The 18,989-nt window shown below is 43.4% G+C and overlaps 1 protein-coding gene across 1 annotated transcript in view; it reads right to left on the reverse strand.

Moving 5' to 3' along the window:
- LOC112219530 (rhomboid-related protein 1-like) overlaps positions 1–18,989 on the reverse strand; it is a 63,631-nt gene that overhangs the window by 30,409 nt on the left and 14,233 nt on the right. Inside the window, exons 3-5 of the mRNA XM_024380851.2 lie at positions 5,564–5,788; positions 3,737–3,885; positions 3,354–3,466 (exon numbers count right to left, since the gene is read on the reverse strand). Coding sequence (XP_024236619.1) covers positions 3,354–3,466; positions 3,737–3,885; positions 5,564–5,788 — 487 coding nt within the window. The remainder of the gene's footprint in view (positions 1–3,353; positions 3,467–3,736; positions 3,886–5,563; positions 5,789–18,989) is intronic.

Raw genomic sequence — 18,989 nt, forward strand, 5'->3', positions numbered from 1 at the left:
TCCTCTGACCCCCCTTCTACTTTCCTCTGCTCTCATTCTCCCTTTCCCTATAGGCTGGCTCAAAGTTGTTCTACATTGCACAGCTTAAAATTCCCATGTCTTAAAATTCCCATGTCTTAAAATTCCCATTCGAGAAATACAATGTGGACTCCTTAATACAGATTTATTGGGTCTCGGCGACCTGATGAAACTGAGACAAATGTGAAAAGACTTGCCTACCTACAGCATTCCCTTGACTTGTATTGCAGTGAAACACTCACACCTCCTGGGCTTACAAAACAAGTGATCATTTTTTATCCAAAAAAATACAAGGCAATTAAAAAAAATATTATAGCCATTTCACCAAAACCGAGGAACAGAGATAACAACAAATTGATTTAAGCCCAGTCTCAGGTCTGAATCATTCTTACAGGCTTTATTTTTTATCACATTGACAACTTGATGACCAACTGAATGCTCCTGAATCGATCCCATTAAGAGAGATCTCAATGATGGACTGACACCATTATCAGAATTGAGAATCAGCATCAGCGCAAAGCCATCCATATTTCTTATTCTTGTTTGAATGAATGTCTTGATATGGGAGCAACAGTATGGATTTTTTCACATATCTTCACAGGTTTTGGGGGTTTACAGTGGGATACAGTAGCAGTACACAATGACTGAAACTGGCTAGGGTCCCGATAAACCTAGAGGATCAACTGCTTTTCAGTCAACACCCACGCACTAATGCAAGTATAAGCATATCTACACTTGCAAATACTAGGCCATGTCCAGTAACCGACTATTACATTAATGAATTCATGAACACTGAAAATCAGCACCACTCCATCCTCCACATTATGTCACGAAGAACTGATGGTATAGTTACTCAAAAACCAGAAAATAACTACTATGCATAGGTCGGAGATGTCTACTGTGTATAATCTAATCCTTTTAACTCTTGTACCGCCCTGTAACACACACGCACGCACGCACACACACACTACCTGCTGAAGGTCTTCCTGAGGATGAAATCTCGAAGCACAACTAAACCCGGTGAGCTCTACTGTTTTACAAGAACAAACAAATGCTGACATGATTGAACAGAACATGAATATTAACATGAGATAGACAAAGGCTACAAAATGGAAAGAGAAATAAAAAAGTTATGCCAAGTCATCTGTATCCCTGGGCAATTTTTATTAAACTGGTACAACCATCCAGAAGTCTTGCGAGATTACATTCTGTTTTGCTAGAACAACGGTAAGTCTAGCGCAGCGGTAATCAGTCTGGTAATGCAAGGTTTACGTCGTCCACAAACAATCAGACAGGAGATTTCTGGGAAACAGACACGGTTGTTCTCACCGAGCTATGCAGTAACTTTACAAAGACAGACATATATACATACATTCGGACATACACCCCCCTCCCTCCCACACACACACACACACACACACACACACACACACACACACACACACACACACACACACACACACACACACACACACACACACACACACTTGGAATAAACCATATAAAGCACAGTAGAGAATTTATTGTTACGATTGCTCACAATATGTTAATGGAGGTTGCTACTCGGTCTTAACTCAAACAGACAATTAATTCCAACAGCATAAAGCTATAAACGTTGCTATATGGCGTTTGGCATTAAATGAGCCACACTAAAACTCCAGTGGAAGAGTCAGCACCACTTGCTCACTTACTTGACCCCCCTCTTTTCCTCTGTTTGATGTCTGCCTGTTCTTTTCATGTAAAACTGTTAGCTGAAGGCAGGAGGGCTCGGGGATCCAGGTCTTTATTACTCTCCCACTGTGCCTAGAGCCAGGGCGTTTGGCCCCACTGACCTCGCACCTGGACGTGAATCCTCGGTCTCTCATAACTCCCTTTATTATGTGTGCCTCATCATTAGCTGCCCTAAAACCCTGCCTGAACCTGTGAGTTTGACCCCCGGCTGTGCCTGTAGACCCCAAGCTCCCCTGGCGCCGATCTACCTGCTTGAAAACAGACCTTCCACTGCTTTTCCTCCTACTTCAGTTTTGTCTGCACTTAGGCTAATACCCGAAGAGAGGAGGCCTAAAATCCTCTGCTTCACTGGCTCACTTTTTTTTTTTTTTTTCCGCCTTTCTCCGATTATTTTTCAAATTTACTTTATTTCACCTTTATTTTACCAGGTAGGCTAGTTAAGAACTCATTTATAACTGCGACCTGGCCCAGGTCTGTCATAATCACAAAAATAAATAAAAGCATGAGCATGTACTGTGTGTGTTTGTGTGGGCATGCGTGCACGTGCAGGTGTGTGTACATTTCAGGGAGCACGAGGAGTTGAATGACATTTACACCATCTTATGCTCAGAGGGAAATAAGGGTAGTGAAAGAATCAATGTTTTTAGTAGACAATAGAAAAACAGTACAAAATGAATGAATATCGCTCAATTGGAATTAGGCTTCAGCTTCTGATACAAGTACAAGTCAGAGAGAAAATGATTTACAAGTGATTTGTTTCTCAAACTAGACACTCTAATGTACTTGTCCTCTTGCTCAGTTGTGCACCGGTGCCTCCCACTCCTCTTTCTATTCTGGTTAGAGCCAGTTTGCTTTGTTCTGTGAAGGGAGTAGTACACAGCGTTGAACGAGATCTTCAGTTTCTTGGCAATTTCTCGCATGGAATAGCCTTAATTTCTCAGAACAAGAATAGACTGATGAGTTCCAGAACAAAGTTATTTGATTCTGGACATTTTGAGCCTGTAATCGAACCCACAAATGATGATGCTCCAGATACTCAACTAGTCTAAAGAAGGCCAGTTTTATTGCTTGTTTAATCAGAACAACAGTTTTCAGCTGTGCTAACAATTGCAATTTTTTATTTTTTATGATCATTTATCCTTTTAAAATGATAAACTTGGATTAGCTAACACAATGTGCCATTGGACACAGGATGGATGGTTGCTGACAATGGGCCTCTGTACACCTACGTAGGTATTCCATAAGAAATCAGCCATTTCCAGCTACAATAGTCTTTTTCAACATTAACCATGTCTACACTGTATTTCTGATCAATTTGATGTTATTTTAAATGGACAAAAAATGTGCTTTTCTTTCAAAAACAAGGACACTTCTAAGAGACCCCAAACTTTTGAACGGTAGTGTACATTTTATGGCCAACGTACCAGCCATGTGGAACAGACTAACACACCAAGGAACTAAAATATTACTACACCAACAGATTCATATACTAAAACACCAAAGTACCAAGATACAGTACTATCAGCACTAAAATACAGGGTTACTAACACAATTAACACCGATACTATCACATCAACCAACATTGCTAACACACTGACACTCACCTGCCAAAACACCGGCCATGTACAGCAGACTGATGCGTAGGATGCCGTGGACCATCTCCAAGGGAACTCCGATCATCAGCTGGAGCAGAGCGTTGAACCCCAGCTGCTCCAACCTGAGAGACGCAGTGAACAGTAGGATGATTCTGGTCTCAATAACAGATTAATTATGCATATAATTTTAATCAGCTCCTTTAGTCTAGACACTTCATCAATGTTAACTACAGTAGTCATCTATCACCATCAATCCTATCTAATGCATTATCGGTCAATGCCTTCCAGTATCAATTAATGTTGCTTCACACTGAGTGTGTGTGTGTGTGTGTGTGTGCGTGCGCGTGTATAGGTGCACGTGTGTATGTGAATCAGGTGGGGTGGTCTCTTACCCAACGTGCATGAACATGTAGGTGAAGAAGCGCCAGACCTGGTGGCGGTGTCTGGGGTGGTACACCAGGGGGCTCTTCATGAAGTCTGGCTGGTACGTCTGCAGTACCCACTTATTCAGCATGATGCCATAACACATGAACACGATGATCTGACGGGAGAGACGACACACGCTGGTTCACACCCACGTCTCTTCATTCAGACATTCATTGATATCATATAATACAGATTTCTGTTATGAGAGCCAATAAATTGCAGTGCCAAAACATATTGTGATTTTGCTAATAAATGCCATGAATGTTGTCTTTTTTCGAACGCCGTATGCCTTGCGTCGGTTGGTGACTTCCATTGGCACCAACAAGAGATGCAAATACAGAGAGACACAGAGCTGGACCGATTCCACTTGCTCCTTTCATAAATCATTATCTCCATGAATTTTAATGAAAGGAAATAGTAATTATCATAGCCTCATTGTCATTTCAGACCATTCACCACCATTGTGAAACATTTAGATATAAACGCAGTGTTGGTCCCATGTTTCATGAGCTGAAGTAAAAGATTCCAGAAATGTTCCATACGCAAAAAAGCTTATTTCTCTCAAATTTTGTGCACAAATTTGTTTAGATCCCTGTCAGTGAGAATTTCTCCCTTGCCAAGATTTTAGATTTTTGTTGTTGTTGTTGAATTTAACCTTTATTTAACTAGGCAAGTTAGTTAGGAACAAATTCTTATTTACAATGACGGCCTACCCTGGCCCAACCTGGACGATGCTGGGCCAGTTGTACGCCACCCTATGGGACTCCCAATCACCGCCGGATGTGATACAGCCTGCGCCACTAGGGAGCCCTAATCATCCACCTGACAGGTGTGGCATAAACCGCCTCCAACATCGTTTTAGAGAATTTGTTAGTACGTCCAATGACGTTGGAGGCGGCTTATGGTAGAGAAATTATCATAAAATTCTCTAGCAACAGCTCTGGTGGATATTCCTGCAGTCAGCATGCAAATTGCACGCTCCCTCAAAACTGGGGACATCTGGGGTATTGTGTTGTGACAAAACTGCACATTTTAGAGTGGCCTTTTATTGCCCCTAGCACAAGGTGCACCTGTGTAATTATGATGTTGTTTAATCAGTTTCTTGATACGCCACACCTGTCAAGTGGATGGATTATCTTGGCAAAGGAGAAATGCACACTAACAGGGATGTAAACTAATTTGCGCACAAAATGAGAGAAATAAGCTTTTTCTGCATTTGGAAAATCTTTTATTTCAGTTCATGAAACATGAGCCCAAGACTTTACATGTTGCATTTATATTTTTGTCAAGTATATTTCAATTGACTGATTTCCTAATATGAACTGTAACTCAGTAAATTATTTTAAATTGTTGCATGTTGCATTTATATTTTAGTTCAGTGTAAGAGCACTTCATTCACTTTCTTCAGAATGGCAGTGAGTTAGAACAGAAAGTGCTGTTGCTTCGCTGAGGAGCAGCAGGTTTTATAGCATTGCCTGTTCAAGCCAAGGCCTCTGGGGCTAAAGCTGTCTGGTGGTTATTTTCTTTCCTCTCACTAAATTGTTCCAATAATGTCAATGACTTGGCCAGAGACTAGTCCACTGGCTTGGTTTCCCAGTTCTACATTCAATCATGAAATTCAATCATGAAAGCCAATACAGTGTTGCCTTCGAGGACAGGCATCGATTGCACCTCCTTAACCATTGTTTACCAAATAGTTGGTCAGTGCCCACATATGACAAAGCTAAAGACTTTTTATGCCGTAAACATCGTTCTGCTTATTTGAAGGGTCTTCTTTCTCTCTTCCCTCTCACCTGGACAATGGTAATGATGGCCATGAATATGGGCGGGGGACAAAGGCGGTTCTGGTGGAAGTACCAGCGCCGGTCTGTCTCGCAGGGCAGGATCTCATAGGCCACGTAGCGCACAAAGCGCTTGTACACACCAAGGCCCGTCTCATCCAATAGGATCTCTCGCTGCAGCGTACGGCGGCCATTGGCGATGGCCCGTCGGAAACTGCTGGAACGCTTGCTGCTCATCTGAAGAGAAGGGCGGGAGATGGATGACGTATAGAAAAAGAAAGGAGAAAGAGAAAGAATGAGAACAAAGTTAGTATTCCTTTGACTGACAGAGTGAAGAAATATATCACTTTATAGATGAACTGGCATGCTAAATGCCTGCAACTGCTTTTAGAAGTTGACTTTTCAACTGCACTCAACTTAAAACAAAGGGCGGGGGGGCATGCGGTGGGGAGACCGGTGAAAGCCTTCTGTTATCATTGAGACTCCAGGTTTGCTTAGTGAGCAGGAACGGCACAGGCGGGGGCTAGCATGACTTGATACATGGAATCCCTGATGTCTGCTGCTTTAGTAGGACGTCTTGATGAAACACCCTGGTGCAACCACAACTGACAAGGATAAGGGACAGATTGTACAATGAATCTGGAAGAAAATGAACTTCCTCATATGATGACAATACATCTGAAAGGTCCTACAAGGGAAGGAGATAAGAACGTCACATCTCAGCGTATATGGATCTGTGTATGCCTATGCCATAGAGAGAATGATGCTTAAATCCAAGATGATACATAGACAATATGTCAAGCCACATTCATACTGTATCTATATATACTGCAACAGTCGTCAGAGTGCCCACAGACCCCACGAAGGAGGCCGCTAAAGCAAACCAACCATATTTCATTAGGTGCTGTTGTGTGCAGGCTCATTACATCCGGACACTGGGGAGCATAATAATGAAAGTAATCGGGTGTAATATCTACATGGTGCTAATGAAAGAAACAAAACAAGGAGACAAATAAATATAGAAACAAAGAAATCACATACAAATGAGTCCTAGTCGTCTGAGGCTATTAACCTTTTTATTATATTTTTAGGAATAACAGAAATATATAGTTAGTCTGTAGGGCGGTAGTGGATTGTGGTGAAGTATAGTCGAGTGGGATGCCATGAGACACATATTAGGTAATTATGATGCCAGGGTTGAACAATGAACGAGTGTGGGCCTGTGGCACACCGATAAGCAGCGTGAAGATGAGAGGGGCCGCCGGCCCTCCCGTGGCTGCACTACCGCATACTTTAGCATGGAGATCAGGCCCAGGAAATACAATTATACTGTACATGCTTTAGGAGGGAGAGGAAAGCACATTAGGAAGGAAGGAAAGGAAAATGATATGCCCTCGTGGATCTACTAGCTCCGGGGAAGCACTACAGAGGAAGTGAATGGTTTCCACCTGTCTTTACCAATGTCTTCAAGAGACTGAATAGGAGAAAAGGAGGTTGGGGGATGTATACACAAATAAAAAATGTGAGCTTTCTTCTCTAAACGATGCCTGCGTTTCCAGTGTTTAAACCAACATTTTTTAAATCCGAAAACACCTACTGCTTTTCCTCTTAGCGATGCGTTTCTTCTCCCTCTCTGAGATTTGTGCTCCTGAACGTTCCCGGGAGACGTTTCCAATTAGACACACTTGTCATTCTGCCTTGCCTTCTCCTCTGACATGTGGGACTGCCGCTTCTAAAGTGAGCATTAAGTGGCCTTTGAAGTTTGAGACAGGGAGGCAGACAATAAGGCGTGTTAGTACGAGAGCTGACGACTTGACTGGTGAGCCCTGACAAACACAGCAGGAGCATTATAGCAGGGTGTGCTAGTATCACATCCCATTGCATCACTACTCCGTACTCAGGAGAACCTCAGACTCTGGCATCAACAAGGTCCGCAGCTAAAATTCCCCTGACAAGAAGCAAGATGATGTCTGCCAGGGACAATAATTGATATTAAAGGCTAAGGATGGAGCTGAAGATAGAATTCCCTTTAAGGGAGACCGGAATGGACCTAATTGACATCCGGTGTGTGTGTGTCCGTTTGTGTGTATTCCGAACAGCAGGATGCTCACACTCCCCTCCTTATGAACAGTGTGGGCTTACAGTACATACTGGTCTCAGCTCAGCTCCAGCCTCTGTTCTTCATGATGACTTAATTAGTTCTGGTGTTTTCTCAATAGTGTACAGTCGTGGCCAAAAGTTGAGAATGACACAAATATTAATTTTCACAATGTCTGCTGCCTCAGTTTGAATGATGGCAATTTGCATATACAGTGCCTTGCGAAAGTATTCGGCCCCTTGAACTTTGCAACCTTTTGCCACATTTCAGGCTTCAAACATAAAGATATAAAACTGTATTTTTTTGTGAAGAATCAACAACAAGTGGGACACAATCATGAAGTGGAACGACATTTATTGGATATTTCAAACTTTTTTAACAAATCAAAAACTGAAAAATTGGGCGTGCAAAATTATTCAGCCCCTTTACTTTCAGTGCAGCAAACTCTCTCCAGAAGTTCAGTGAGGATCTCTGAATGATCCAATGTTGACCTAAATGACTAATGATGATAAATACAATCCACCTGTGTGTAATCAAGTCTCCGTATAAATGCACCTGCACTGTGATAGTCTCAGAGGTCCGTTAAAAGCGCAGAGAGCATCATGAAGAACAAGGAACACACCAGGCAGGTCCGAGATACTGTTGTGAAGAAGTTTAAAGCCGGATTTGGATACAAAAAGATTTCCCAAGCTTTAAACATCCCAAGGAGCACTGTGCAAGCGATAATATTGAAATGGAAGGAGTATCAGACCACTGCAAATCTACCAAGACCTGGCCGTCCCTCTAAACTTTCAGCTCATACAAGGAGAAGACTGATCAGAGATGCAGCCAAGAGGCCCATGATCACTCTGGATGAACTGCAGAGATCTACAGCTGAGGTGGGAGACTCTGTCCATAGGACAACAATCAGTTGTATATTGCACAAATCTGGCCTTTATGGAAGAGTGGCAAGAAGAAAGCCATTTCTTAAAGATATCCATAAAAGTGTTGTTTAAAGTTTGCCACAAGCCACCTGGGAGACACACCAAACATGTGGAAGAAGGTGCTCTGGCCAGATGAAACCAAAATGTAACTTTTTGGCAACAATGCAAAATGTTATGTTTGGTGTAAAAGCAACACAGCTCATCACCCTGACCACACCATCCCCACTGTCAAACATGGTGGTGGCAGCATCATGGTTTGGGCCTGCTTTTCTTCAGCAGGGACAGGGAAGATGGTTAAAATTGATGGGAAGATGAATGGAGCCAAATACAGGACCATTCTGGAAGAAAACCTGATGGAGTCTGCAAAAGACCTGAGACTGGGACGGAGATTTGTCTTCCAACAAGACAATGATCCAAAACATAAAGCAAAATCTACAATGGAATGGTTCAAAAATAAACATATCCAGGTGTTAGAATGGGCCAAGTCAAAGTCCAGACCTGAATCCAATCGAGAATCTGTGGAAAGAACTGAAAACTGCTGTTCACAAATGCTCTCCATCCAACCTCACTGAGCTCGAGCTGTTTTGCAAGGAGGAATGGGAAAAAATGTCAGTCTCTCGATGTGCAAAACTGATAGAGACATACCCCAAGCGACTTACAGCTGTAATCGCAGCAAAAGGTGGCGCTACAAAGTATTAACTTAAGGGGGCTGAATAATTTTGCACACCCAATTTTTCAGTTTTTGATTTGTTAAAAAAGTTTGAAATATCCAATAAATGTCGTTCCACTTCATGATTGTGTCCCACTTGTTGTTGATTCTTCACAAAAAAATACAGTTTTATATCTTTATGTTTGAAGCCTGAAATGTGGCAAAAGGTCGCAAAGTTCAAGGGGGCCGAATACTTTCGCAAGGCACTGTACTCCAGAACATTATGAAGAGTGATCAGATGAATTGCAATTAATTGCCAAGTCCCTCTTTGCCATGCAAATGAACTGAATCCCTCAAAAACATTTCCACTGCATTTCAGCCCTGCCACAAAAGGACCAGCTGACATTATGTCAGTGATTCTCTCATTAACACAGGTGAGTGTGTTGACAAGGACAAGAATGGAGATCACACTGTCATTATGATTGACTTCGAATAACAGACTGGAAGCTTCAAAAGGAGGGTGGTGCTTGGAATCATTGTTCTTCCTCTGTCAACCATGGTTACCTGCAAGGAAACACGTGCCGTCATCATTGCTTTGCACAAAAAGGGCTTCACAGGCAAGGATATTGCTGCCAGTAAGATTGCAACTAAATCAACCATTTATTGGATCATCAAGAACTTCAAAGAGAGCGGTTCAATTGTTGTGAAGAAGGCTTCAGGGCGCCCAAGAAAGTCCAGCAAGCGCCAGGACCGTCTCCTAAATTTGATTCAGCTGAGGGATCGGGGCACCACCAGTACAAAGCTTGCTCAGAAATAGCAGCAGGCAGGTGTGAGTGCATCTGCACGCACAGTGAGGCGAAGACCTTTGGAGGATGGCCTGGTGTCAAGAAGGGCAGCAAAGAAGCCACTTCTCTCCAGGAAAAACATTAGGGACAGACTGATATTCCGCAAAAGGTACAGGGATTGGACTGCTGAGGACTGGGGTAAAGTCATTTTCTCTGATGAATCCCCTTTCCGATTGTTTGGGGCATCCGGAAAAAAGCTTGTCCAGAGCAGACAAGGTGAGCGCTACCATCAGTCCTGTGTCATGCCAACAGAAAAGCTTCCTGAGACCATTCATGTGTGGGGTTGCTTCTCAGCCAAGGGAGTGGGCTCACTCACAATTTTACCTAAGAACACAGCCATGAATAAAGAATGGTACCAACACATCCTCCGAGAGCAACTTCTTCCAACCATCCAGGAACAGTTTGGTGACGAACAATGACTTTTCCAGCATGATGGAGCACCTTGCCATAAGGTAAAAGTGATAACTAAGTGGCTCGGGGAACCAAACATCGATATTTTGGGTCCATGGCCAGGAAACTCCCCAGACATTAATCCCATTGAGAACTTGTGGTCAATCCTCAGGAGGCGGGTGGACAAACAAAAACCCACAAATTCTGACCAACTCCAAGTATTGATTATGCAAGAATGGGCTGCCATCAGTCAGGATGTGGCCCAGAAGTTAATTGACAGCATGCCAGGGCGGATTGCAGAGGTCTTGAAAATGAATGCTCAACACTGCAAATATTGACTCTTTGCATCAACTTCATGTAATTGCCAATAAAAGCCTTTGACACTTATAAAATGCTTGTAATTATACTTCAGTATTCCATAGTAATATCTGACAAAAATATCTAAAGACAATGAAGCAGCAAACTGCTCAAAACCTTTGGCCATGACTGTACTTATCGAATATAGTTTGAATATATAGTAACAAAAATGATATTTGTTCCCGTCACGGTATTGTGTAGAGACGGACCAAGGCATAGCGTGCTCGGAGTTCCACATCTTTATTTTTGTGAAACTTACAAAAAACAAAAGGTAACAAACAATGAACCATAACATAAGAGGTGCTACATGCACTAACTCAAAAACAAGATCCCACAAAAACCCAGTGGGGAAATGGGTGCCTAAATATGATCCCCAATCAGAGACAACGATAAACAGCTGCCTCTGATTGGGAACCATACCAGGCCAACATAGGCATAAAACAATCTAGATAACCCACCCTTAGTCACACCCTGACCTAAACAACATAGAGAATAAAAGGGTCTCCTATGTTCAAGGCGTGAAAGTACCTCCCCCCAAAAGTGCGGACTCCGGCCGCAAAACCTGACTCTATAGGGAAGGGTCAGGGTGGGCATCTAGCGTTGGTGGCAGCTCCGGTGCGGGGCGAAGTACCCACTCCGCTCGCGGATCTGCCAGCATCGGTGGCGGCCCTGGTGCGGGACTTTGCCACCGCCCAGACCACAGGTCCGGCCATGGAGCCGGGTAGAACGCCGTGCCGGACTGGGCCTTGGCGCAGAGGACCCTGGCCATGGAGCTGGGTTGAATGCCGCACCCGGACTGGGCACCGACGCCGAAGAAGGCTCCGGCCATGGAGCTGAGTTGGCCGCCTTGCTTGGACTGGGCACCGGAGCAGAGGAAGGCTCCGGCCATGGAGCTGAGTTGGCCGCCTTGCCTGGACTGGGCACTGGAGCAGAGGAAGGCTCCGGCCATGGAGCTGAGTTGGCCGCCGTGCCTGAACTGGGCACCGGCGCCGAGGAAGGCTCCGGCCTGGGGACTATCACCGGGAGCTCTCGACTGTGAACTGTCGCCGGACTGGGGAGGCGCACTGGAGGCCTGATGCGTGGGACTGGCACAGGTTGCACCGGACTGGTGACACGCACTTCAGGGCGAGTGCGGGGAGCAGGCGCAGGACGTACCGGACTGTGGAGGCACACTGGAGACCTGGTGCGTAGAACCGGCACAACTTGTACCGGAACAATGACACACTTTGCACGGTCAGTGCGGGGAGCTAGCACAGGACGTACTGGGCTGAGGAGGCGCACTGGAGACCTGGTGCGTAGAAGCGGCACAACTTGTACCAGAATAATGACACACTTAGCTAGCACAGGACGTACTGGGCTGTGAAGGCGTACATCAGGGCGAGTACGGGGAGCAGGCACAGGACCTAACGGACTGGGGAGGCGCACTGGAGACCAGATGCGTGAAACTGGAGCAGATGACACCGGACTGGTGTAACGCTTCTCAGCACGCCCGCTCTGCAGCACACTCATCGCCACCACCTCTCTCCGGAATCTTTCGTCGAGTTCCTCCTTCGACTCCCTGACGGTCTCTGGCTCATTCCTCGGCTCCGCCGACCACCCCGTGTAATCCCCCCCCAAAATAATTTCAGGCTGTCTTTTGGGCTATCTACCTGGCCGCGAACCCCGGCGTCATCGCTGTCCTCCCTTCTCTCCTGTCGTTTCCACGGCAGGCTTTCGTGTCTTGCCAAGACTTCCTCCCAAGTCCAGGATATTCTCTCCTCAATCTCCTCCAAAGACCAGGATGCCATCTCCTCCTGGGCACGCTGCTTGGTCCTATTGTGGTGGGATCTTCTGTGAAACTTACAAAAAAAACAAAAGGAAACAACGAACCGTAACATGAGGTGCTACATGCACTAACTCAAAAACAAGATGCCACAAAAACCCAGTGGGGAAATGGCTGCCTAAATATGATCCCCAATCAGAGACAACGATAAACAGCTGCCTCTGATTGGGAACCATACCAGGCCAACATAGACATAAAACAACCTAGATAACCCACCATAGTCACACCCTGACCTAACCAACATAGAGAATAAAAGGCTCTCTATGGTCAGGGAGTGACAGTTCCATAGTTTTCCTTATATAGATGTATATTAGGAGGTATTGAGTTTTGTATCGAGTTTGGTATCAAGTCATTCTAAATGATTCAGATGTGCCATTCCACTACATTTCCAAAATTGGTCATGATGGTTTCCAAACAAAGTTTGATAAATTTAGCTAATCTCATTTATTTAATTAATAGCTGATTGGGAGAGCATCAGCCCTCGCTCTCTTACACACAGAGCCCTCCAGGCGTAGAGTCAGAGAGTCCTGCTGCTAAACGATAGCTAGCTCAATTAATAAATCATTCAATTAATGTTACTAGATGATTTACCAAATCAAATCACATTTTATTTGTCACATGCGCCAAATACAACAGGTCTAAACCTTACCGTGAAATGATCAATTACAATCCCTTAACCAACAATGCAGTTCAAGAATAGAGTTAAGAAAATATTTACTAAATAAACTAAAGTTAAAAAAAAATAGAATCAAAAAGTAATACAAGAAAATCACATAACAATAACGAGGCTATATACAGGGGGTACTGGTACAGAGTCAATGTGCGGGGGTACAGGTTAGTCGAGGTAATATGTAAAGTGACTATGTACATAGATAATAAACAGCGAGTAGCAGCAGTGTAAAGACAAATGCGAGGGGGTCAAAATAATTGTCAGGAGGGGACTAAGCAGGAACCCTGAGGGGCCCCAGTGTTGAGGATCAGCGTGGCAGATGTGTTGTTGCCTACCCTTACCACCTGGGACCAGCGCGTCTGGAAGTCCAGGATCCAGTTGCAGAGGGAGGTATTTAGTCCCAGGGTCCTTAGCATAGTGATGAGCTTTTTGAGCACTATGGTGTTGAACACTGAGCTGTAGTCAATTAATAGCATTCTCACATAGGTGTTCCTTTTGACCAGGTGGGAAAGGGCAGTGTGAAGTGCGAGTGCGATTGAGATTGCATCATCTGTGGATCTGTTGGGGCAGTATGCGAATTGGAGGGGGTCTAGGGTTTCTGGCATGATGGTGTTGATGTGAGCCATGACCAGCCTTTCAAAGCACTCCATGGCTACAGTTCTGAGTGCTACGGGGCGGAATTCATTTAGGAAGGTTACCTTCGCTTTCTTGGGCAAAGGGACTATGGTATTCTGTTTGAAACATATAGGTATTACAGACTTGATCAGGGAGAGGTTGAAAATGTCAGTGAAGACACTTGCCAGTTGGTTCGCGCATGCTTTGAGTACACATCCTGATAATCCATCTGGCCCCGCTGTTTTGTGAATGTGTGAATGTTTAAAGGTCTTGCTCAGCTGGTGCTCTCATGCATGCTTCAGTGTTGCTTGCCTCAAAGCGAGCATAAAAAGCATTTAGCTCGTCTGGTAGGCTCGCATCACTGGGCAGCTCGCGGCTGGGTTTCCCTTTCTAGTCTGTAATAGTTTTCAAGCCCTACCACATACTGTGAAGAACCAGGTTGGAATCTGAATGCCCCTGAATTACCATATAGTAAATGACTCACCATCACTTAGTACTGTTAAACAGGATCAGCACGCCATTTACTACACATTTACTGGTAATTTATAATCCATTATTAAGCTATTAAATAAATGCAAACACACAGTGATAAGAAAAAATTAAATCACTATGGATCTCGGCACTGTTTGCACCCACCCTTATTCTAGCAAAATCCTTTTAAAATGAGAGCCCACCTTTATCTCCCCATAAGCCCATAGCCATAACCCTCCTTCATGGTTTTATCTTCAGGACCTAAACTGTAAAAACCTTCGGTTATGGACACTTAAGCAAAGTGCACCACTTTGGAGCCAACAATCTAAGCAAAAAATAAATGGTGCCTGCCTGAGTTTGTGGTGTGTTGCGAGGGTGTGTTTGTATGTGTGAAGCATGTACGACGAACAGCCAGTATGTGTGTGTGTCAGGGATGATGGGGTGCATCTATCATCTTTTTTTGTCTTTCCCTTCAGTCAGACCCTGCTCTTCCACTCAGAAGACAGATGGACTGTGGGCACTAAACACGGTCAGATGACCCCATTGACACCTCTAAACAATATGATGACCACACTGGAGTCACTAAATATCCCAAAATGGCCTTGCTGGGGACACTCAAATATTCCAATAGAGAGCTTCAGTCAGATCACAGGTGGCAAACAGTTCTCTGGGTTTATGGTGTCAACTTCATCCATCATCAAGTGGAGCAGAAACCCAGAGAATCCCTGGAGCAATATTTCTGTTACACAGGAAACGGAAATATTCTTACTGTAGGTAACTGAAGCATGCTCAGTAAAGTTTTCCTAACGTTGTATATATTTCTGTGTCATGACTACAACACAAAGGATATTGTCAGATTGTGGCAGAGGTGGGATCCGTATTGCTGTATCTCTCCCATTAAGGAGGAAAAATGACTAAGGCAAGGAGTTTTTCATGATCACAGTCACCTGATAATGATCCTACCTACAGGATGGGAGCTGTTGAATGTTCTCAGATCATCATTTAAACTGCCACCTGAAGGAGAGGAATGACAGATTTATTTTATTTAACACAATACATGATAGCAACTACCGGCACACTGTTAACAGGTGAAATCAGTTGTTATGAAACCCATAGGTAGCCTACGGATATCGTTGCACTCCCTTTGTCTAGGGGTCCTAGGCCTAGTTACTACAGACCTCATGGCCACCAAACAAAACCAGCCACCTCCAAGCTTGGAGGTGCAAGTGGAGGTGCACTCCAGTCACCCAAGTCATAGACTGTTTCTCTGCTACCACACGGCAAGCAGTACTGGAGCGCCAAGGCTAGGAACAAAAGGCTCCTAGCCCCAAGCCATAAGACTGTTGAACAATTAATCAAATGGCCACTGGACTATTTACATTGACCCCCCCTCGCTGTTTATTATCTATGCATAGTCACTTCACCCCTACCTACATGTACAAATTACCTCAACTAACCTGTACCCCCGCGGACTGACTCGGTACTGGTACCCCCTGCATAGAGCCTCGTTATTGTTGTTATTGTGTTACTTTTTATTTATTTTTAACATTAGTTTATTTGGTAAATATTTTCTTAACTCTTCTTGAACTGCACTGCTGGTTAAGGGCTTGTAAAGAAAGCATTTCACTGTAAGGTCTACACTTGTTGTATTTGGAGCATGTGACAAATAACGTTTGATTTGATTTGAAGCTGGAACACTGACTGACAATCACCTTAATTGGCAACACCTGATGTGCTTATCAACCAGGCTCAGCACCTGGACAAAGTTGCTGGTGCTCCCTTGGGGATTGGAGCGTAGAAGTGGTAGTGAGCTGTAGTGTGCTGTTCAAACTACAGTACCTAATCTATTCCATAACACAATATGCTCAATTAGCCTACACATGCACACCAGCCGCATGTGGCCTCAATTCACCTTCCACTTATCAGCTATGCTAACCCCTGAAACATGTTTATACACACAGCCATACACTACTGAACCTGTGGGCTAACAGTTCGCTTCCAAGACATTTACATACATTTATTGAGCCTGAAGACCAATATAGCAAAGGAAAGTTTAACATCCCTGTTCAGCAGACTAACAGAATGAAAGTCACAGCCCCTCAGGCGAAAAGAGCCTCAGTGCATTCAGAAACTATTCAGACCCCTCAACTTTTCCCCAATTTTGTTACATTACAGCCTTATTCTAAAAGCCTTATTCCATCATCAAGCTACACACAATACCCTATAATGACAGAGCTAAAACAGTTTAAAAAACAACAACATTTTAGCAAATGTATTATTGTCATGGTCGAGGATCAAAGGCCTCAGATCAACTTGGTAAATAGCTGACAACAACCAGACCCTCTTACCCACAGTAGAGGGGAAGGGAGGGAGGGCCGGTTTTGACACTTAGTCGTAAATTAGGCAGGAGGGGAATCTCTCCCTTTGCCCCTCAGTATTGGGAAAGGAATGTATTTTTTACAGAGACATTTTTCCACCCAAAACTATAACACCCAAAGAGCTTTGGGTGAACTTTGGAACAATATGTATAAGATAGGAATGTTAAAGAATGGTCCGTGGGGATCTGTCATATTGCTTTTCATTTTGTGATTTCATTAAAAACGGTATAATGAAAATACTGTAACTTAGGAAGGAAACACATTCAAGCTTTCAAGCTTTTATCCAATATGATGTTAATATAATATGAAGAATGATGAAACTATTTTTGTTAACATATTAATGTGATTTTGGTTTTCTAATAAGATAATGGTTTTTCATGTCCATTGCACATTAACTAAGCGACACCCCTAATCAGAAGAGCGTGTCAGTGTGATGGAACTGCGTTTCCAACCAGAGTGCTTAAAAGGATTCACTAAGAATTAACATATCAGACCAGCAGATGGACAGTGTGAGTTGAATGTTACAAATGGTTGAAACTCTAAGACTCAACACGAGGTGAGAAGATAAGCTCATCTATCAGACCAGAAAAGCGTGGTGCGTTGGCCACATGTTGAAATGGTTAGAAACTCTGAAACTCTCAACACGAGTGAAGATAAAGACTAGACCAGAAGATTTGACAGTCTGCAGCTGTGCATGTAAAGCGGTCTAGAACTTGACTATCTACCTGAGAAAGTAAGGAGAAGATCCCTTCTCAGACAATCATTTGAGCATCTAAAGAAACATCCACTATAAGCCAGAACAACTAAGAAGGACATTGTGACCTCTGGTGGACAACCAGAGCCTTACACTCATCAAGCCACTTCCATAGAAGGATCGATTGATTTCAGAGAGACGAAGGACAAAGACATCTACACGTAAATACATTACATTCCTTACCCCAAATGGGCAATGGTTCGTGAGCAAAGTATTATTATTACTTTAAGGGTAGATTCCAAATGTACGTTGAGTTTGAATCTCATTGTCTCTCCCTCTCTTTATCTACCCCTCCCTCTCCATGTGTGTAACAAGCTGTCATATCTTGTCAGTCCACTAGGGACTTTTGTCTAAAGTATAATTGTGAATGTGTATTCTGTGTTATTATTTAGTTAGTTAGTAAATAAATGATTAAATCAATTTGTGTAGTACTGAATAATCAGAAAGGCTGGGGTTCTTGTGGATTCAAGAAGTCTGCGACTTTCAGAATGAGACTGATGAGGTAATGATTAACAGGTGACTGTTATTGATGTAAGAGATATCTACATATCTTCTAGAGTTAATTCGGGAGATGGTAACTTGTTAAACAACTTTTCCCGTGGTGCCCAAAATTCCTCATGAGTTAATTGTTACATGATTAATTGAAATCAGCTGACAATTAAACATAGTTGATTCGATAAATAACAGTCATCACTTTAATGAAAGTCACGTCACGACATTATAAATAAAATACACAGAAATACCTTATTTACAAAAGTATTGGTGGTTCCAAACGTCTTCCATTTAAGAATGATGGAGGCCACTGTGTTCTTGGGGAACTTCAATGCTGCAGACATTTTTTGGTACCCTTCCCCAGATCTGTGCCTCGACACAATCCTGTCTCGGAGCTCTATGGACAATTTCTCCGACCTCATAGCTTGGTTTTTGCTCTGACATACAATATCATCTGTGGGACTTATATAGACAGGTGTGTGCCTCCAATCAAGTTGTAGAAACATTTCATGGATGATCAATGGAAACCCAAATGCATCTGAGCTCAAGTTCGAGTCTCATTGTAAATGGACTGAATACTTATGTAAATACGGTATTTCTGTAAAAATGTTTTTAATATATTTGCTAACATTTCCAAACACCTGTTTTTGCTTTGTAATTATGGGGTATTGTGTGTAGATTGATGAGGATTTTTAAATCCATTTTAGAATAAGGCTGTAATGGAACAAAATGTAGAAAAAGTCAGGGGGTCTGAATACTTTCCGAATGCACTATATGTAGAGTGTACAGTGAATAAACATGTGAAAACACACATAGAACGAAATTAACACTGTCCCACATACACAATACACACTGCTCAATCTCCCTAGGCAGGGTTGTTCTATCTTTCTGGTCAAGTCTTAACTCAACTGGATGTGCTACCTTGTCCCGGACCTGCTGTTTTGGACTCTCTCTCTACCGCATCTGGCTTCTCT

Source organism: Oncorhynchus tshawytscha, linkage group LG25 (assembly GCF_018296145.1).
Source record: "Oncorhynchus tshawytscha isolate Ot180627B linkage group LG25, Otsh_v2.0, whole genome shotgun sequence".
In the NCBI taxonomy this organism is placed as follows: domain Eukaryota; kingdom Metazoa; phylum Chordata; class Actinopteri; order Salmoniformes; family Salmonidae; genus Oncorhynchus; species Oncorhynchus tshawytscha.